This window comes from Anomaloglossus baeobatrachus, chromosome 2 (genome assembly GCF_048569485.1).
Source record: "Anomaloglossus baeobatrachus isolate aAnoBae1 chromosome 2, aAnoBae1.hap1, whole genome shotgun sequence".
Taxonomy (NCBI): domain Eukaryota; kingdom Metazoa; phylum Chordata; class Amphibia; order Anura; family Aromobatidae; genus Anomaloglossus; species Anomaloglossus baeobatrachus.
This window is the reverse complement of record NC_134354.1, coordinates 240564339-240581925: the sequence shown is the minus strand read 5'-3', so window position 1 is coordinate 240581925 and position 17587 is coordinate 240564339. Positions and strand designations below refer to the sequence as shown.

Sequence of the window (17587 nt, the reverse complement as noted above, 5' to 3'; positions counted from 1 at the left end):
CTCTCGCCCCATTCACTTGAATGGGTGCGAGAGAAAAGAGTCTCGTATTACAATCGCAGCATGCTGCGATGGTTTTCTCAGTCCGATTAGGGCTGAGAAAATAATCAATCACTCATGTGCGCTGACACATAGGCTAGAATTGGACCGAGTGGAATGCAATTTTTTTTTATCGCACTCCACTCGCACCGATTTTCTCGCTGTGTAGCTTAGGCCTAAGGGAAATTGAGGAGTCGGAGTCATAGGTTTAGCCTACAGACTCCACAGCCCTGCTTTTTTGGCTCAGCAGTGAGACAATTATTTGTAGCACAGAACAATGTGCAGCATTAAGAAAACAACAAAAATATATTGAAATCATCAATTCCACATATGCGAGACAATACATTTTAGGAATGTGATCCAAGCTTTATTACATAAAATTATGAAAATGGAACAGAATAAATATGAAAGAAAGAAATGCATTATTATAAAATAGTGCTTCAAGGCCATCCAGGACATTGTAAGGTGCACATGCCTATTCAACTATTACTTTAAGGCCAACATAACCTTAAAGTAGGACGGTGGATACTTTATCTGAGAACCTCCTCAGTATTGATGGAGAACAACGAATGTAAACCTTAAACCCCACATTACATTCTATGTCATTTCCCTTAAATGAGCTATCATCTTTTCACCTGTTGAATAGGAACACACAAACAAAAACACTGCAGATGTTAAACATTCATAATTAAACATAAATCAGGAAGAAAAAAGATGAAATCAGATTGAGTAATACAAAAATGATAGATAGCTATGCTAATGCTTACATTTCAAGCCATACCAAAATGTTTCAAGAGCTGCTACCAGTACTCAATAGGATTGAAGAGGTTGTCATAACTGGCATTCACATGGTGAAAAGTTGACTGCCTTGGCCACCTGAAAATCATTTTGGATCTGGCTGCAGTAATCCAGCACTTCTCTGGTGGAAAATTTAGTAGCATCAACAGAGGAAGTGTGGAATTACGAAATACATTCAAATAAATTTACAAGCATTTAATACATTTTTAAGAATTGCTATTTAAAGTCGTGCTCTATTAAAGTGACAAGAAAAATGTATATTTGTACTGTGCTTGCCAGGACATAAAAGATGAAAATGTAAATTCTCATTTTCTATACGAATGGAACGGTGTGGTCAATAAGTCAAATGACGGAAAGCAAATCCATCAATACAAGTAACTAAACTAGCAGTAGAAGGTCATTTCTAACCTCAGTCACAAGTGTAAATGCAAATTAATAATGTGACACTCAAGACTGAACGGTGTAACATAGATAAGTCATTCTACATCACAATCTTCACTTCACAACTCGTAAAGGGAATCGCAACGATGGAACAGATCTAAGAGGATAATAAAAAATTCACACTCCTTATTTAAGAACTGCTATAAAAGGGGTGCATTTGTGTATATGCAAGTGTGTGTGTGTGTGTATAGGCGTAGAAGTACAAATTGATAATGGTTCAGATATTTCATCAGAACACGTCTGACAAAAAAGTTTATCTTGAAGCTTGCCATTTGTCTGAATTGTTTCGGTAAGCCTTTAAAAGTACTGACAGCTGATCTTTTTCTATTTATATCTGTTTGGTAAGGCTCTTTTCACACAGTCTCAGTGTACATTGGATGCATGTACCAAGAAATATAAGCAAGATAGGCATTACATGGGTCAACATATTAGGTTATAGCTTTAACTCAACTGACTTGTGATTTCTTCAACCTTAAAACTATGAAACCAAATGTATGCCAAAAGGCCGTCCCGTGCTGGCATAATCGATTTTCCTTCCCTCTATTAAAAGTAGTAGTTGACTATGCTACTCAATACAATGGGCATCCTGCAAAAAAAACAACCAAAAACCTATACTACCTAATAGTACAATATATTTATCAAAAGGAGTTAAAGGGTGATGTATGCAATTGAATGCCATACAATATATTTGAAAGGTAACCTGTCATATCCCATAATGCTATTAACCTGCAGATACAGGAATTATCAGCACAGCGCTATAAAGTTGTAGTGCCACGGTACTGAAAGTGCGGCTACCAGGGGAAAATTAAGTTAATTTCTCCTTAGAGCCACTGGCTTTGACCAATTCAGATGTGCCTGGAGCAATATAGTAATTGCTCATAGCACTGAGCGCAACAGCTGAAATCAGACCCCAGCGCTGACTGACACCTGGCTGATCATTGCTTCAGTGCAAAGCCGGCTGTCAGTCAGTGCCATGATATGCTTGCAGCCGCCGCTGTCAGTCCTGTGGGAGACTACTGTAATTGTTCTGGACACCTGAATGACTGGAAGGTGTTTGCTTCCGGGAGTAAAAGCAAATTTCTTCCGAGTGCTGAACTGTCAGTACAGTGGGGCACTTCATAACGTTATTAGCCTGCAGAGTAACCCCATATCTGAAAGTTAATTGCACTATCGTAAATGACAGGTTCCACTTAAGAGCAATCCATTAGGAGTATTTTCAGACATGAGCAATCTTTTGAAAGTATTTCTAGACATGTCTCCAACATATAATGCAACTCCGTATGAATAGCCCCGGAGACTAGCAGAAGGAGTTCTGTACAGAGGATATCTGTATGTCCTACTAGGTCAAAACGAAAGAGGTTTCTCAAATGGGAGGTCTTCTGACATGTCTCTTAAATGTCTTACACATTAAATAGTTCTGAGGCATCTTTTCTTAGAACCCTGCAAATTGTTCTTCAGTGATTATTCCTCATGGAAATGCATCAATAAATTAACAACTTGATATTGCTATTTTGCATTTTAATGTTATAGTTCAAACTCTACTATCCAATCGGGGCAGACAGTGTCATAAAATGAATGGATACTGGATAATGGAAACCAGTAAAATCTAGTGAGAGGAACAGCACAACACAAACTTCTAAGATATCTTAAGGTACCGTCACACTTGGCAACGCTCCAGCGATCCCACCAGCGATCTGACCTGGCAGGGATCGATGGAGCGTCGCTACATGGTCGCTGGTGAGCTGTCAATCAGGCAGATCTCCACAGTGACCAGAGATCAGCCACCAGCGACCTTTGTAACGACGCTGTGCTTCGCAACCATGGTACACATCGGGTTACTAAGCAAAGCGCTTTGATTATAGTTACACGATGTGTACCTTGGCTACGTGTGCAGGGAGCAGGGAGCCAGCTTCTAGAAGCTGCAGACGCTGGTAACCAAGGTAAATATCGGGTAACCAAGAAAAGCGCTTTGCTTGGTTACCCAATGTGTACCTTGGTTACGAGCGTCCGCAGAAGCTGGCTCCCTGCACATTAAGATCGTTGCTCACTCGCTGTCAAACACAGCGATGTGTGCTTCACAGCGGGAGAGCAACGACCAAAAAATGGTCCAGGACATTCAGCAACGACCGGCAACCTCACAGCAGGGGCCAGGTCATTGCTGGACATCGCTATAGCAAAATCGCTGTTGCGTCACAAAATCCGTGACTCAGCAGCGATGTCGCTAGCGATGTAGCTTAGTGAGACGTGGCCTTTAGCATTGATGTGAAAATGCAATCATTACTAAAACTGACATGCCAGAAGAGCAGACAGTTTTGCCTTAAAATAAAAATTAATATTTGGAAGAGCAACTTTCATCACATTACATTCAAAATAAATAGGTTTTCAGACATTTTTCAAATTCACTCTTAACCTGAAGTTCACTGGAGTCGGTTTGACTCCTTACATCCAATTTGAAAATGGCAGCATATTGTACAATTGACTGAGCTAAAAGTAGAAAACTTTCCTTCATTTAAAAGTAACAATTTATATTATGTATGTAACAAGACAAACCAAACAAAATACTTCTATATTTATAATAAAAAGAAGTGCAAAGTAATCATTTCAAGCAGTTAATTACTACATATACATAAACATTAAAGCTAACAATTAAAAGCTGATCTAAAAAAAATAAAACAAATCCCCCTTAATAGGAGTAGAGATGAGCGAACCTGTAGAAGTTCGTTTGCTTCAGCCAGACTTTAGATAAAATTCATTTTGGGACCCGAGACTTGCCCTGAACCCCAATGGAAGTCAGTAATTGGGCAGTTCAGGTATCTGCCCACATGCAGCCAGCCACTTCCGAGGGTGGGTGGACGGGGCTTTTTCATTTTTTGGTGCACACTATAACCAATCATGCTGCTGTTACCCCCAGTGCACACCATTCAAACACTGCCACCGGCTTGCACAGTGCTGAGCACCAAGCGAACCCAAGCGCAGTAACGCTTGAACAAGTGACCAGCATACGTTAATCACACAAACTTGAACTATGTTTTTTGGTAACATCTGTGTTTGGTACTAACATCAAACCTCGGGTTCGCTCATCTATAAATATGAGCTTTAATGTAAATTACTTAGGGCTATCAATTTTCAAACATTGCAATAGTTAGCTGAATAAAGTAACAATAAGGTACCAGACCACATTCATAACCCTACTAGACAAATAGTACAATTCTATTAAATCAATGATCAGTTCATACTCGTGGGCATCCCCAGTCTATACTCGGTGTCAATTAACGGACTACATTCGTGGGCGTCAATAATCAGTCTACACTTGTGTGTGTCAATCAGTCTAGACTCGTGGATGTCAACAGTCAGTCTACACAAGTGGGCGACAATAATCCGTCTATACTCGTGGGCGTCACTAATTAGTCTATAATCATGGGCATCATTAATTAGTCTACACTTGTGGGCGTCACTAATCAGTCTATATTCATTTTAAACCTTTTCGGTTTTTCTATACAAGCTTCGGACAAATCTATCCATATAAAAAAATGGTGAGGAGTAAAGAAACAAGACTGTCAGCATTCTGACATCGAAGTTGAAATCTATCCTATAACATAATAGATCTGAAATATAATGTGATATTTTCAGCAGTTCCCTAAGTCATTCATACAAAAATTAAATCTAAACAGCACTAAACAAAAGTGATTTTATACAAAGCTTTTCTCTGCAGTTCAGATGAAATTTGCACCTTCATTAAAAATATATTGTTGATATGCACCAAAAACTGATGAGCGCACTTCACTAGAAACATTTTAACAATGTTTAGGAAAGAGCCAAATATTTAGGAAATAAAAAAAAAAACCCAAAACACATTAACGTGCTTTTTTAGCCAATTAATGGCCTAGTGTAAGATATCTCTTTTGCTACTGGGTCCTCACCATTGATTGTAGCCTATGACAATATTTATAAAATGTACTCTCTCAGGTTTTACTTCATATAATATTGTAAAATGTTGTGCAAATGGAGTCAATTATGTTACAGAAACAGACAGTGTGCATAAGACCGCGTGGACTAGGTTTACACTGCCTATTACAGTCTTAGAAAACATGGGTCTGTGTGTGAACATTGTGTATTTCACCAAAATAAATTAACGTTTTTCACTGGTTTTCACTGTTCTACAGCATCAGAGACAACTTGTCACAAACCTATTCTTTTTTTTTTTCTAGAAATTCTGAACAAGAGTCGCTTCTATTAGACAAACTAACATAAATCACACTTTCCATTGGAGAAACGAAAACGGCAAATTATCTTCCTTGATATTATTGCACCTTTCTAAAATGTACAAAATGGGCTAACACCAATCAAAAATGTCATTGCAGTGCGAACTATCACAGACAACAATACAATTAGAAATAAAGGGGTCAACAGACGGAAAAAAGTTATTTTATGTACACATTGGTTAAGCTTTTCTCATCAACATGTACTAAATGGAGTAACTGACAAATGTATATGCAAAGCGCAATAATGAACTCGCACAGAATAAATTATGCCATATGTGCCATTTTATATCTGTGGCTCAAATTGTAACGTTCGATGTGTTACCACACTAATAATCTCCCCTATAATCTCCAAAATGCAACATTTACAAAAGATATTCATTGTATCTTCATCCTATAGTTGGACCCTGCTTTCCACAGTATCTTTGCATGAAAATGGAAATAAGTAAATTACCTTTTTATTTTACCAACGTTAAAATTTATATCATTTTTTTTGGAGCATTTAAGGTGTTTTTCAATGGAGCATGATAACAAGTATTCTTAAAAATGTTTGCTTAAGGTCATCTCCTAATATAAAAAGGCCTAAAAATCCCCTGGAAAATGGTTACACGCTTATGTCATTGATCTCATCTTTCATGCATATAAAAATGAATGGCAAGCAGCATATCCCATTGATAAACCAGAGGAAGTGCTACCGACAATAATATGAAGGGTTTTGTACGAAAGATCATACAGTCGGTTGTGTGAAAGCCTCAACTAGTTACAACATGTAAATGCTATTAATTCAGCACATGTGATATCATCGATTAATGCTCGCTGTGAGCAATTTATCTGCCCATGGAATAGGGTCCTTCTACTTATTCAGAGAAAAGGAAATGACTATATAGGCACATGTGAGGCACAGTTGTCATTGATCAAGCAGTGAGGCAGCTTGAAACCACCTCAAGAAGGAAAGGTGGAGCTCGACCCACTCTCCAGAGTGGCGGTCAGGATAAAGCGTCACAAACGATCCAGTGCTCAGGGAGGTATATATTTGCATAAAGATCTTCTCAGTCCTTCAGATGTATCAGATGTATTTAGGCATTTTCGCAAGCAGTGTAGTGCACATCAAGAACTTCAGATTTAGGCTTCCTAAAGAATGAATTCACAAAAACATTACCATGTAGATTGACGAAAAACACAAAAGATTCAAAGATAAAAAAAGTTATAAAAATTCAAGGAGAAAAAAAGTCATAGAAGTCAAAGGCTGTAAAGAAAGATTAATAAATGGTAAAAACAGGAACTATAGCTGAAGTCCTCAAAAATCCAACAAATCCATTAGAATTAACATTTCAAATATTCTAACAAAGTCTTTAAGCTTGTGTAAACTTGTTAATTAGGGCAATAACTCTCTAGATTTTAGTACTTTCAATCTGCGTGGTATTCTCCAGTTTACAACTTTTGAGGACTAAAGCTTCCTTATTCCTGCTTTTGAGGGTAAAAGAGAAAGTATACAGTTTGCTAAAGTAAACAGCTTAAAATCATTTTGCAAGACGGACATTTTATGGAAGGATCATTCTTATGGAGACATTTAACCACTTAGGCCCCAATTCATCAAAGCTTTTGCACCAAAAAAAGTGCTGTAAAAGCTGTGAAAAGCCGAAAAATTTGGCAAAACTCTTGAGTTATGCCAAATTTTAGTATTTTTTGGCATTTTCACGCCAGTTTGGTGGACTTTGGGAGGGACAAGAGTGTGACACCAAAGCGTGTCTAATTCATGACAAGCTGTAGCTTCTGTACGCCATAAATCTCACTCCAGTTCCTGACCTCTTAATAAATCAGGAGGCCACCATGGGTCCTTAGCATCATGTTGTGACAAAAACACACGTAACATGGCTGCACAGAAGCAATTTTTGATTGAACAAATACTTTACACAAATGGTTAGAAACATTGTGCACAGACAACTGGAAAGCAGTGAGTGTTACGTGGGAAAAAAATCTGGCATCAACATTGAGATTTCAAATGGACATCAGAATTGCTTTTATGTACTTTGAGGTTAAACAAACGCAAACCCTTTAAGTAATACAGACCGATTTGGATTCAAGGTCTGTATCACTTATGCTGTAGTTTTGATAAAATCACTGATTTATCATCAGAAAACTACCACTAGAGGACTAATAACCTGCTGCCATGTGGTTCTTTATATACATGAGCTCTGTATAAACCCGCCAGCACCAATGATTGACAGCTTTCAGGGTAAACATTGCATAACAAGAAAACTGTCAATCAATGGTGTGTATGGGAAGTTAGACATCCAGAGAACTGGTAGATCTGCAACAGAAACCGAGATTATATCAAAACTGCAGCAAGGAGCCCGATAAGTGATACACCGCTGGAATCAGGGTCTCAACCCCTACATTCTGCAGGTCTCATATGGGGTAGCAAAAAACAGGTGACAGATTCCCTTTAATGACAGCTGATCATGCAACAGACCAAGCTGATACATGTAATACTGTTTGATAATGGAATGATATTTTATTGCTGGACTTAAACTGTTAATAATTTCATTAGAGCTCTACTTTTATTTTAGCTGTAATGCTAATGAGGCAGCAAGAGACAGAAATGTGGTTTGAATCCAGCCAAGCCTCCTTATTATCAACCAAATTAATCTGTTCCTGAATGCTTGTCAGGAAAAAGCAGCATGATAAACTCTGATTACAGAAGTCAGCCTGAACCTGTGTATCTAAGGCTATGTGCGCACGTTGCGTACAGTCACTGCAGAAATTTCTGCAGCGATCTGAAGAGCACACGTGCGCTTCAAAATCGCTGTAGAAAATGTCAGTAGTGAAAAAAAAAAAAAAAAAAAGCCGATTCCATGCGCTCTGACTGCAGCTCCTCCCATAGACAGAGCAGGGGATGCAGGCAAAGCGCACGGAAGTAGGGACATGTCACTTCTTAGAACGCGCGCTTCGGGCAGCAGCCGAAGCGCTGCGCTCTAAAGCTGGTGTCACACATAACGACGACGACAACGACGTCGCTGCTACGTCACCATTTTCTGTGACGTTGCAGCGACGTCCCGTCGCTGTCGCTGTGTGTGACATCCAGCAACGACCTGGCCCCTGCTGTGAGGTCGCCGGTCGTTGCTGAATGTCCAGCTTCATTTTTTGGTCGTCACTCTCCCGCTGTGACACACACATCGCTGTGTGTGACAGCGAGAGAGCGACGAAATGAAGCGATCAGGAGCCGGCACTGGCAGCTGCGGTAAGCTGTAACCAGCGTAAACATCGGGTAACCAAGGGAAGACCTTTCCCTGGTTACCCGATGTTTACGCTGGTTACCAGCCTCCGCTCTTGCTGCCAGTGCCGGCTCCTGCACTGTGACATGTGGCTGCAGTACGCATCGGGTAATTAACCCGATGTATACTGTAGCAAGGAGAGCAAGGAGCCAGCGCTAAGCAGTGCGCGCGGCTCCCTGCTCTCTGCACTGTGACATGTAGCAGCAGCACACATCGGGTTAATTAACCCGATGTGTGCTGCAGGAGAGCAAGGAGCCAGCGCTAAGCGCGGCTCCCTGCTCTCTGAACTGTGACATGTAGCTGCAGCACACATCGGGTTAATTAACCCGATGTGTGCTGCAGGAGAGCAAGGAGCCAGCGCTAAGCGCGGCTCCCTGCTCTCTGAACATGTAGCACAGCGACCTTATGATCGCTGCTTCTGCTGTGTTTGACAGCTAAGCAGCGATCATAACAGCGACTTACAAGGTCGCTGTTACGTCACCGAAAATGGTGACGTAACAGCGACGTCGTTGTCGTTGTCGTTTAGTGTGACACCAGCTTAAGACACCACGTGCGCACGGCTCCTGCATAATCTTCATAGATTATGCAGGGGACGCAGGACGCATGCAGTTTCGCTGCGCTACAAAGCGCAGCGTAACTGCATGTAATTACGCAACGTGCGCACATAGCCTTAGGTTACTGCAATACTAAAACTTTGACTCTGCAGTAGCTAAAAAAGCCACAGAAGTAGACCAAGGATAGTCGCCAGTCTATCTATATTAATCAGCGTGACTTGCATTACAACTGTTCAAGAAGACGAAGGCCCCGTACTGAAAAAAGGAAAGGCTTAGCTGCAGTCAATCCATGCAATTCATCTTTTCAATCTGTTTTAATAATTAGACCCTTTTTAGTATTTCAAATGGAGAACCTCAACATAATTCATCTACAGAAAGCCCACCACCAAGTTTAAGCAATTTCTTCTTTATCCGGTTTACAACTTACAACCGAAAAAAAAATTAATTTCAGCAAATTAAATTTAAATAAAAAAAAAAAAAAAACAAGCTCAAAAGCAAACTTTTTTTTTTTTTAAAGGACGTTTATTTTTAAAAGATTTTTAAAGAGAGTAAGTGGTTACCTATCCATAGGACATGTACTGAGCACTGTGGTCAGACAGCGAACTTGAGAAAAGTCTTCTGCAGAGCCCTGTCTGAACAGAGAAGGGGGTCGAGCATGCATTCATTGTCAGACAGCTGAAGTGGAGCAGAGGTGAGCATGCTCAACCCTCCATTACATTCAGACAAGCCTGTACAGAGGCCCGGCCCAGTCTCAGGCAGACTCAGTGTTTGGACCACCAATGATCAGCAAGTTATCCACTCTCTTATGGTTAGGATATAACCTTTTATTTTGGGAAAACTGATTTCTTTAATGACATCTTGAAATTGAAAAATGACTGAATCTATTAATTGTTTGCTACTTTTTTAGGATCCATTTGGGGGGATATGAGTTAGTACTTACATACTTATACTGTAGTTGAAATTGTAAAAATCGGAGAAAAAAAATTATGACAAGCTGCTAACCCCTAAAAAGTCTAATCCACACTAATCATAATATAACCTTTTTACCTTGCTTATTATGCTTTTACTTACTGTTAGCATGCAACATAACAGGGCAAGCAGTACAGTGAGACATGGACACTGCCAAAGAGAGTTACAAAGATTGAAGTAATTAAAAAGGTTTTTCCGCACTAAAAATTTAAGACAATCAGTGTGGGATCAAAAGGAAGGCTAACCCATATAATTGAGGCCTTTTTCACACAAGTTTTTTTTGGTCAATATTTCATCAGTATTTGTAAGAAAACAAAAAACAAAACAAAACAAAACCATAACAAAAAGAAACAGTTTCAAAACATCGAACACCAGAGAATCTTTCAACTATAGTTTTTCTCTCTAGAAGTTCCACTTCTATATTTGGCTTGTAACTACTGATGCAAAATACTGAACAAAATACTGATGTGTAAAAAAGGGCTAGGGCTGGTCTGCCATACGGGGAACAGCCACACAAATAGACCTAGAAAACAATGAATGGGCAATGGCACTACAGCCTCCATTCCGCTGATCGGCTCTCCATCTGGTAATCTGTCAGCAGGATTGTTCACCTCATTAGTGTTACTATGGACATGTATCTTTTTCAAAGACAAAATCAGTAATATCTTTACCGAGGCAGTATGTTTCTCCATTACTGAACAATCAGCGTTTTTATGGGATATGCCAAGGAGGCTGAAGTGCTCGTGGCACGTGGAAGCTCTTCCCAAGCCTTTGTTACTCTAGCTCAATTCCTTGCCCAGAGGCACATCTACCTGCTGCTTGACTGACAGCTCTGTTTGAACATATTAACCCTTCACGAACCCAGATATACTGGTACATTCTATTTGGCGGGGACTTCCCAACCTTGGCTGTACTGGTACGTCCTGGCAATCATAAGGTCCCCGCGCTGTCCCTGGCTGTTTAACCTCCTAAATAACATGATGAATATTGATAGCACCATTTAGGGAGCTGGGAGAGGGAGTGTGCTCCCTTGCCGATCTGAGCGGTGTCATAGCGAGGTCTCGATTGTTGCTATGGTGACCCGAGGTTGTCAGCTATGGGAAGCCAGCTACTGGAAGCCTTTTAAACCATACTAGGAGCATGGTCTAATGCTCCTGTCAGTGCAGCACAGATAGATATATTGTATTGCAATGCTGGTGCACTGCAATACATTATATCAGCGATCAAAGCAATAGAAGTTAATGTCCAATAGAGGGACTAAGTAAAAAAAGGAGTTGAAGAAAAAAAAAAAAATTGTAAAAATATTTAAAAGCTAAATCAGAAAAGAAAAAAAAATTCTACCACTAAATACTGTATTTTTCGGATTTTAAGACGCACTCCAAATTTAGAGAAGGAAAATAGGGAAAAAAATGTTAAAATGGAGGTCCATCTTGTAGTCTTATGGTCAGTCTTAAGGCCGAATGTAGCTTATGTGGAGTGCAGGGGGGAGGTGATTGACTTCTGGAAAATGGCGCCGGAGGCGGCACATGAGCAAATTGAGATCTCGGCGTCATTTTCCAGAAGTCCATCATTTCCATCGCTGGGAGATCAATGGCGCCTGCCTCGCGATGCCAGTACAACCCCTACATAAAACAATGATCAAGTCCAATCCAGTGGTGGTCGAGCGGTTTAACTGTGCTCATTTTAATGGATTTTATTCATCATTGCCTGCTTTTCTTCGCTGGAGAAATTTTTACTTATTTCAATATTCTATCCGACCTTGGCCAGGGAGGCTCCAGGCGTAGGCTGTGATAATTTCTGCACCAATCATCTATGGTGAGCTGATCTTTGCTGTGGTTTTGCATTTTCTCCTAATACTCCTTGTGAAAATGAAAGCTGTTACAGCAACATTTTTGTGGTAAAAATATATTTTTTTCATTCTCACAGCTCAACATTATAACATTCTGTGAAGCACCTGGGAGGTTCAAGGTGCTCACCGCACCATCTAATTAATTACTTGAGTGGTCTAGTGTCCAAAATGGAGTCAGTTGTGGGGGATGTTTTCACTGTTTATGCACCTCAGGGGCACTCCAAACACGACATAGCGTCCGCTAACGATTCCAGTCAATATTGAGTAAATATCAACTAATGCTCCTTCCCTACTGAGCCCTGCCATTTCCCAAACAGTCGTTTTCCACCACATATGGAGTATCGGAGCACTCAGGAGAAACTGCACAACAAAGAGTAGGGTGCATTTTCTCTCGTTACCCTTGTAAAAATGCAAAATTTGGGTCTAAAGTAACATTTGTGGGAAAAAGGAAAATGTTTGTTTTTTCCTTCCACATTGCTTTGGTGCCTGTGAAGCACCTGAAGGATTAATAAACTTCTTGAATGTGGTTTTGAGCACTTGGAGTGGTGCAGTTTTTAGAATGGTGTTACTTTAGGGTATAATCTGTCATACAGGCTTCTCAAAAAACTTAAAATGTTAAAAGTTTTTTTGGAAAGCTGAAAAAATTGCTGATAAATGTTTAACTCTTCTACATTGCTAACAAAAAAAAGGTTTCAAAAATTGTGTTGCTGTAACGTAGACATATGGGAAATGTTATTTAACTATTTTGTGTGACATAACTCTCTGGCTTAGGGCCATAAATATGCATATTTTTCAAACTTTTCACCACATTTCCATTTTTTTTCACGAATAGATTTAAAAAAAATATCCTAAATTTACCACTGCTATGTACAATAGGTCACGAAAAAACAATCTCAGAATCACTGGGATCCTTTGAAGCGTTCCAGAGTTATTAACGCAAAGTGACACTGGTCAGAATTGAAAAAATTGGTTCTAGTGAAGGGGTTAAAGAAGCAAGCAATGAAGCAGTATGTGGTGGCACTGGGCAAGCAACAGAGCCTACTTTGCAAATCCCATTAAAACTCAGATTTTTACGTGGAGGAACAGACTGGCCATGTAAAGAGATTACTGGATTTGTCTTTGAAAGAGCTACATGCTCGAATAGTTTGGAGGGTAAAATCCTGCTGACAGATTCCCTTTAAAAGGCCTTCAATGCTTTAGTCCAGAAAAACCCATTTAATGGCCCGGAATGGGCACATCGGTAAGACTGAAGATACCTTTCTGCATTATTTGATTCAATGAGCTCCTGCTCAGCCAGCTTGAACTTGTCTTTTTTGCTTTCACAATAATATTCACTGGATAAAGAAGAAACAATGCTAATATTGCTCAAGATGAAAAAAAAAAATAAATCAATGAAAATAGCTTTTTAAGGAGTTTTTGCATAACGTAATTTAAAAACCAAGAGAAATCCACGCAAAGCATCCATTAAATGCAGATCTGAGTCAATACTTTTAAAGAACTAAAGATTCTGCCCAGAGACAGTACTTTTCGTCCTTTGCATGGATTAGCATAAACAAATATTATAATAAAAGCCATGTTAAAATATAGAATATTATAAAAGTCAAAGATTTTGGTTAAAATTATTTTACTGTAAGCCTTAGAGGGAAATGAAAACTCCTTAAAAATTCAGAAGATCGTTTACACAAAAACTTCCATTGTCGATTATGAAACAGAACCAAAATCAGAATTAAATCAATGAGCCTGTGTCATATTTACTGCTGTAGTTGCCATTCAATTCACACAAAACCACAATGCAACTATTGTGAAGCGTCCTTGCTCTTATATGTGATTGGTGGATGCCAAAATATTGGGAGATTTTTTTGCCAACATATATTTATAAAAATAAAAAAAAAGCGCTCAAATATTCCTATTACATTAAAGGGGTGGTTCGAAGGCAATAGGAAATTTTATTTAAATCCCTATCTATTTGATGCTATTATCTAATAGAGTTTCTTATATACAGTACTTGTATTAAAAACTTCCTACCATTCCCTAACTACACTAACTGCTATTCTCTCTTTTTCTCTCTCTATTTCCTGTCTGATTACAATTCGCTTGAAAATTCCAGTGCATGTAGGATTCATGCACTCAAACCAAGTGTCATCAGGGGGCACAGTCTGTGGCAGTGATTGCAGCCTCTGTCCCATCCCTGAAATGAAGCATCATCACGACGCTTGTTTTAAGGAATGGTCTGTCCCTTTAGGTCCCTTCCTTGCTCTATTCCAGTTGTGTCGGTCCCTCCCTGTAGTGTGCGATCTGCAAAGTGCTTGCTCTTTTATCGGCTCAGATCTGTAATAATTCAGCCGGTAACCAAGTGTTGTCTATAGCTGACATGTAGGAGACCAATGCGGCAGCGCTAGTCTCCTGCACGTCGGCTATATTGTTACTGGCTGATTATTACTATTACAGATCTGAGCCTTTAACAGAGCGAGTGCTGTGAACTGAGCAGATCACAGAGCGCACATCACTGGGAGGAACAGAGAAGGGAGGGGCACAGAGGAACAGAACAGCACCTGAAAAGAGCGTCATGCTTACTCTTCGTTTCAGGGAGGGGACAGGGGCTACGGTCACTGCCGCAGACTCTAGCCCCTTATTACACTTAAGCGGGCTTTACACGCTACGACATCGCTAATGCGGAGTCGTTGGGGTCACGGAATTCGTGACGCACATCCGGCCGCATTAGCGATGCCGTTGCGTGTGACATCGATTAGCGATTTTGCATCGTTGCAAAACAGTGAAAAATCGCTAATCGGCGACACGGGGGTCCATTCCCAATTATCGTTACTTCAGCAGTAACGAGGTTGTTCCTCGTTCCTGCGGCAGCACACATCGCTGCGTGTGACGCCGAAGGAGCGAGGAAGCTCTCCCTACCTGCCTCCCGGCCGCTATGCGGAAGGAAGGAGGTGGGCGGGATGTTACGTCCCGCTCATCTCCGCCCCTCCGCTGCGATTGGGCGGCGGTTCAGTGACGTCGCTGTGACGCCGCATGGACCGCCCCCTTAGAAAGGAGGCGGTTCGCCCGTCACAGCGACGTCGCCGGACAGGTAAGTATGTGTGACGGCTCTGGGCGATGTTGTGCGGCACGGGCAGCGATATGCCCGTGTCGCGCAACAGATGGGGGCGGGTACCCACACTAGCGATATCGGGACCGATATCGCAGTGTGTAAAGTAGCCTTTAGTCTGAGTATCCCAGCATTCACTGGGATTCTCAAACGAATCATCATCAGACAGGAAATAGAAAAAAAAATAGAAATGCAGGTAGATTGTGTAGTTAGGAAACGGTAGGGAATTTTTAACACAAGCATATTAGAAAATATTACAGAGATTACAGCATCAAATAGGGATTTAAATGAAATTTACTTTTGCCTTCAGACCACTACATGTTTAACCAATAATTCTCAAAAAACAAACATACCATTTTTCAAATGTATTTTGTTTTTAATTTTTCCCCTTTATCGACTTCCATGTTGGGAAGAAAGCAGGGCTGCTGAAGTCACTTCTACAGATAACTGATGCCTGGCATAATTGTAAAGTTCACACTTGCAGACATCTGCAAATGTCACATTCATAAATGTTGGCTCTCATGTACGAATGGCAGGTATTGCGTACCTGTCCAATACACTAGAAAAGGTGCTCAATATCTGAAAGTTGACAGATATGTGTAGAAGTAAAATCACCGACCCTGCAAACAAATGTGCGGTGCTGGATTTTTGGTACTGAAAAATCTGTTTCTCATAGTATTCATTGGAGGACACAGGACCCTGGGATAGTTTGCTGCCATCTGTAGGCTGACATAGATATTACATAGAACCAAAAGTTAACTGCCAGACCCAGCCCCCTCAATTTAGTGAGAAAGCCGTAAAAGAAGCTTTAAATAGAAAAAAAAAAAAATAAAAAAAAAATAGAGAAGAATAACTCAAATACACACCTACCGGGCAAAATGGGTGGGAGCTGCGTCCCCTAATTAATTGTTGAGTACAACAACAACAACAACAAAAAAATCTATTTTTCTCAGTCACCTCATTGGGGGACACAAAACCCTGGGATGTTCAAAAGCTGTCCCTTGGGGTGGGAAAAGGGACAAAAATAATTCTGTTAACAGCACAGAACTTGCTAGTGTAGTTCAAACTGAAGGTTCAATAACTGTTACTTGTAAAGTCTTCTAGTCCAAGCTTGCATCAACTGAGCCGAAGGTAAGACCCTGTACAATTTTGAAAAAGGATTGCACAGATGCCAAGGTAGCTGCCTTACAGAGCTGCTGGACTGAAACCTGATGACGAACCGCCCAGAAAGGTTTGACTGCCCTTGTGGAATGTCCCGGACGTTAATAGGGGGAACCATGCCTTTCAATTTGTGAGAGAGATAGTTGACTTGAAAGCGGCCTGAACCCAATGAGGTCTACTTCATATAATAAATAAGGAATCGGACCACCTAAAGAAGGCAGTGATAGACAAATAATACCGTATGGCACTAACCACATGTAGGTTGTGCAATCTCTTCTGTGTCAGATGAACTGGAGAAGGACAAAAATAATGCAATACAATGTCCTTATTAAAGTGGGAAGCAGAAACGACCTTAGGAAAGAAAGCCAGAACAGGTCTCAACACCACCTTGTCCTGATGAAGAACGAGATGAGGTGCATGTGAAGAAGCACCGCCAATTCAGACACGCTTCTAATGTAAGTGATGGCTATGAGATACGCCAACGTTTGCGACAGTTAGGCCAGAATCACACTTGCTAGTGCCTCGCGTGTAACTCGCGCGAGTCTCTCATGGTAAAACTTGGCTTGGCCGCACACTATGCATACAGGAGCGTCTGAGCTGCATAGAGATACACGCAACCGAACCGCTCCTGTCATGGGAGTGTGCGGCCAAGCCGGGTTCTACCATGAGAGACTCGTGCGAGTTACACACGAGGCACTAGCAAATGTGATTCTGGCCCAAGAGCCGGGATCTCCCTGATAGACTCAAAGAGCAAACCCTGAAGAACTTCTAAAACTAGATTAAGATTCCAGAGGTGATTAATAGGAAGGCCTGATATGTGCTACTTCCTGGAAAAATGTCCTTATTTGCAGTTACGCTGCCAAATTCCTTTGGAAAAAAAAACACATCAAGGGAGGAAACCTGACCTTTGAGAGAATTAAGCGCCTGGCCCGCTTACAGTCCACATTGTAAAAAAGAAAGCAGGGAGGACAAAGAAAAGGACAGTGGGGAAATAGAATCAGATTTGTACTAGCGAAAACGTTTTTTCAAGTGCAATGGTAAATTCGACATGCAGAGGGATTCCTTGCTCTGATCATGATTATCACGGCCTCTGAAAAGCTGACCATCTCAGAACAGAGTCTTCACCTGCCATGCCAATAAAGCAA

General features: G+C 40.6%; 1 protein-coding gene across 5 annotated transcripts in view; it reads right to left on the bottom strand.

The window, feature by feature from the left end:
• Positions 1-381: 381 nt before the first annotated feature.
• LOC142291293 (C4b-binding protein alpha chain-like) overlaps positions 382-17587 on the bottom strand; it is a 187875-nt gene continuing 170669 nt past the window's right edge. For 3 of the 5 annotated variants that reach the window (XM_075335726.1, XM_075335730.1, XM_075335727.1), the window contains 2 exons: positions 13438-13515; positions 382-6665 (listed from right to left, as the gene is read on the bottom strand). In XM_075335726.1, the coding sequence (XP_075191841.1) occupies positions 6611-6665; positions 13438-13515 (133 nt within the window). In that variant the 3' untranslated portion in view covers positions 382-6610. The remainder of the gene's footprint in view (positions 6666-13437; positions 13516-17587) is intronic. The other 2 variants (XM_075335729.1, XM_075335728.1) reach the window with 1 other exon arrangement.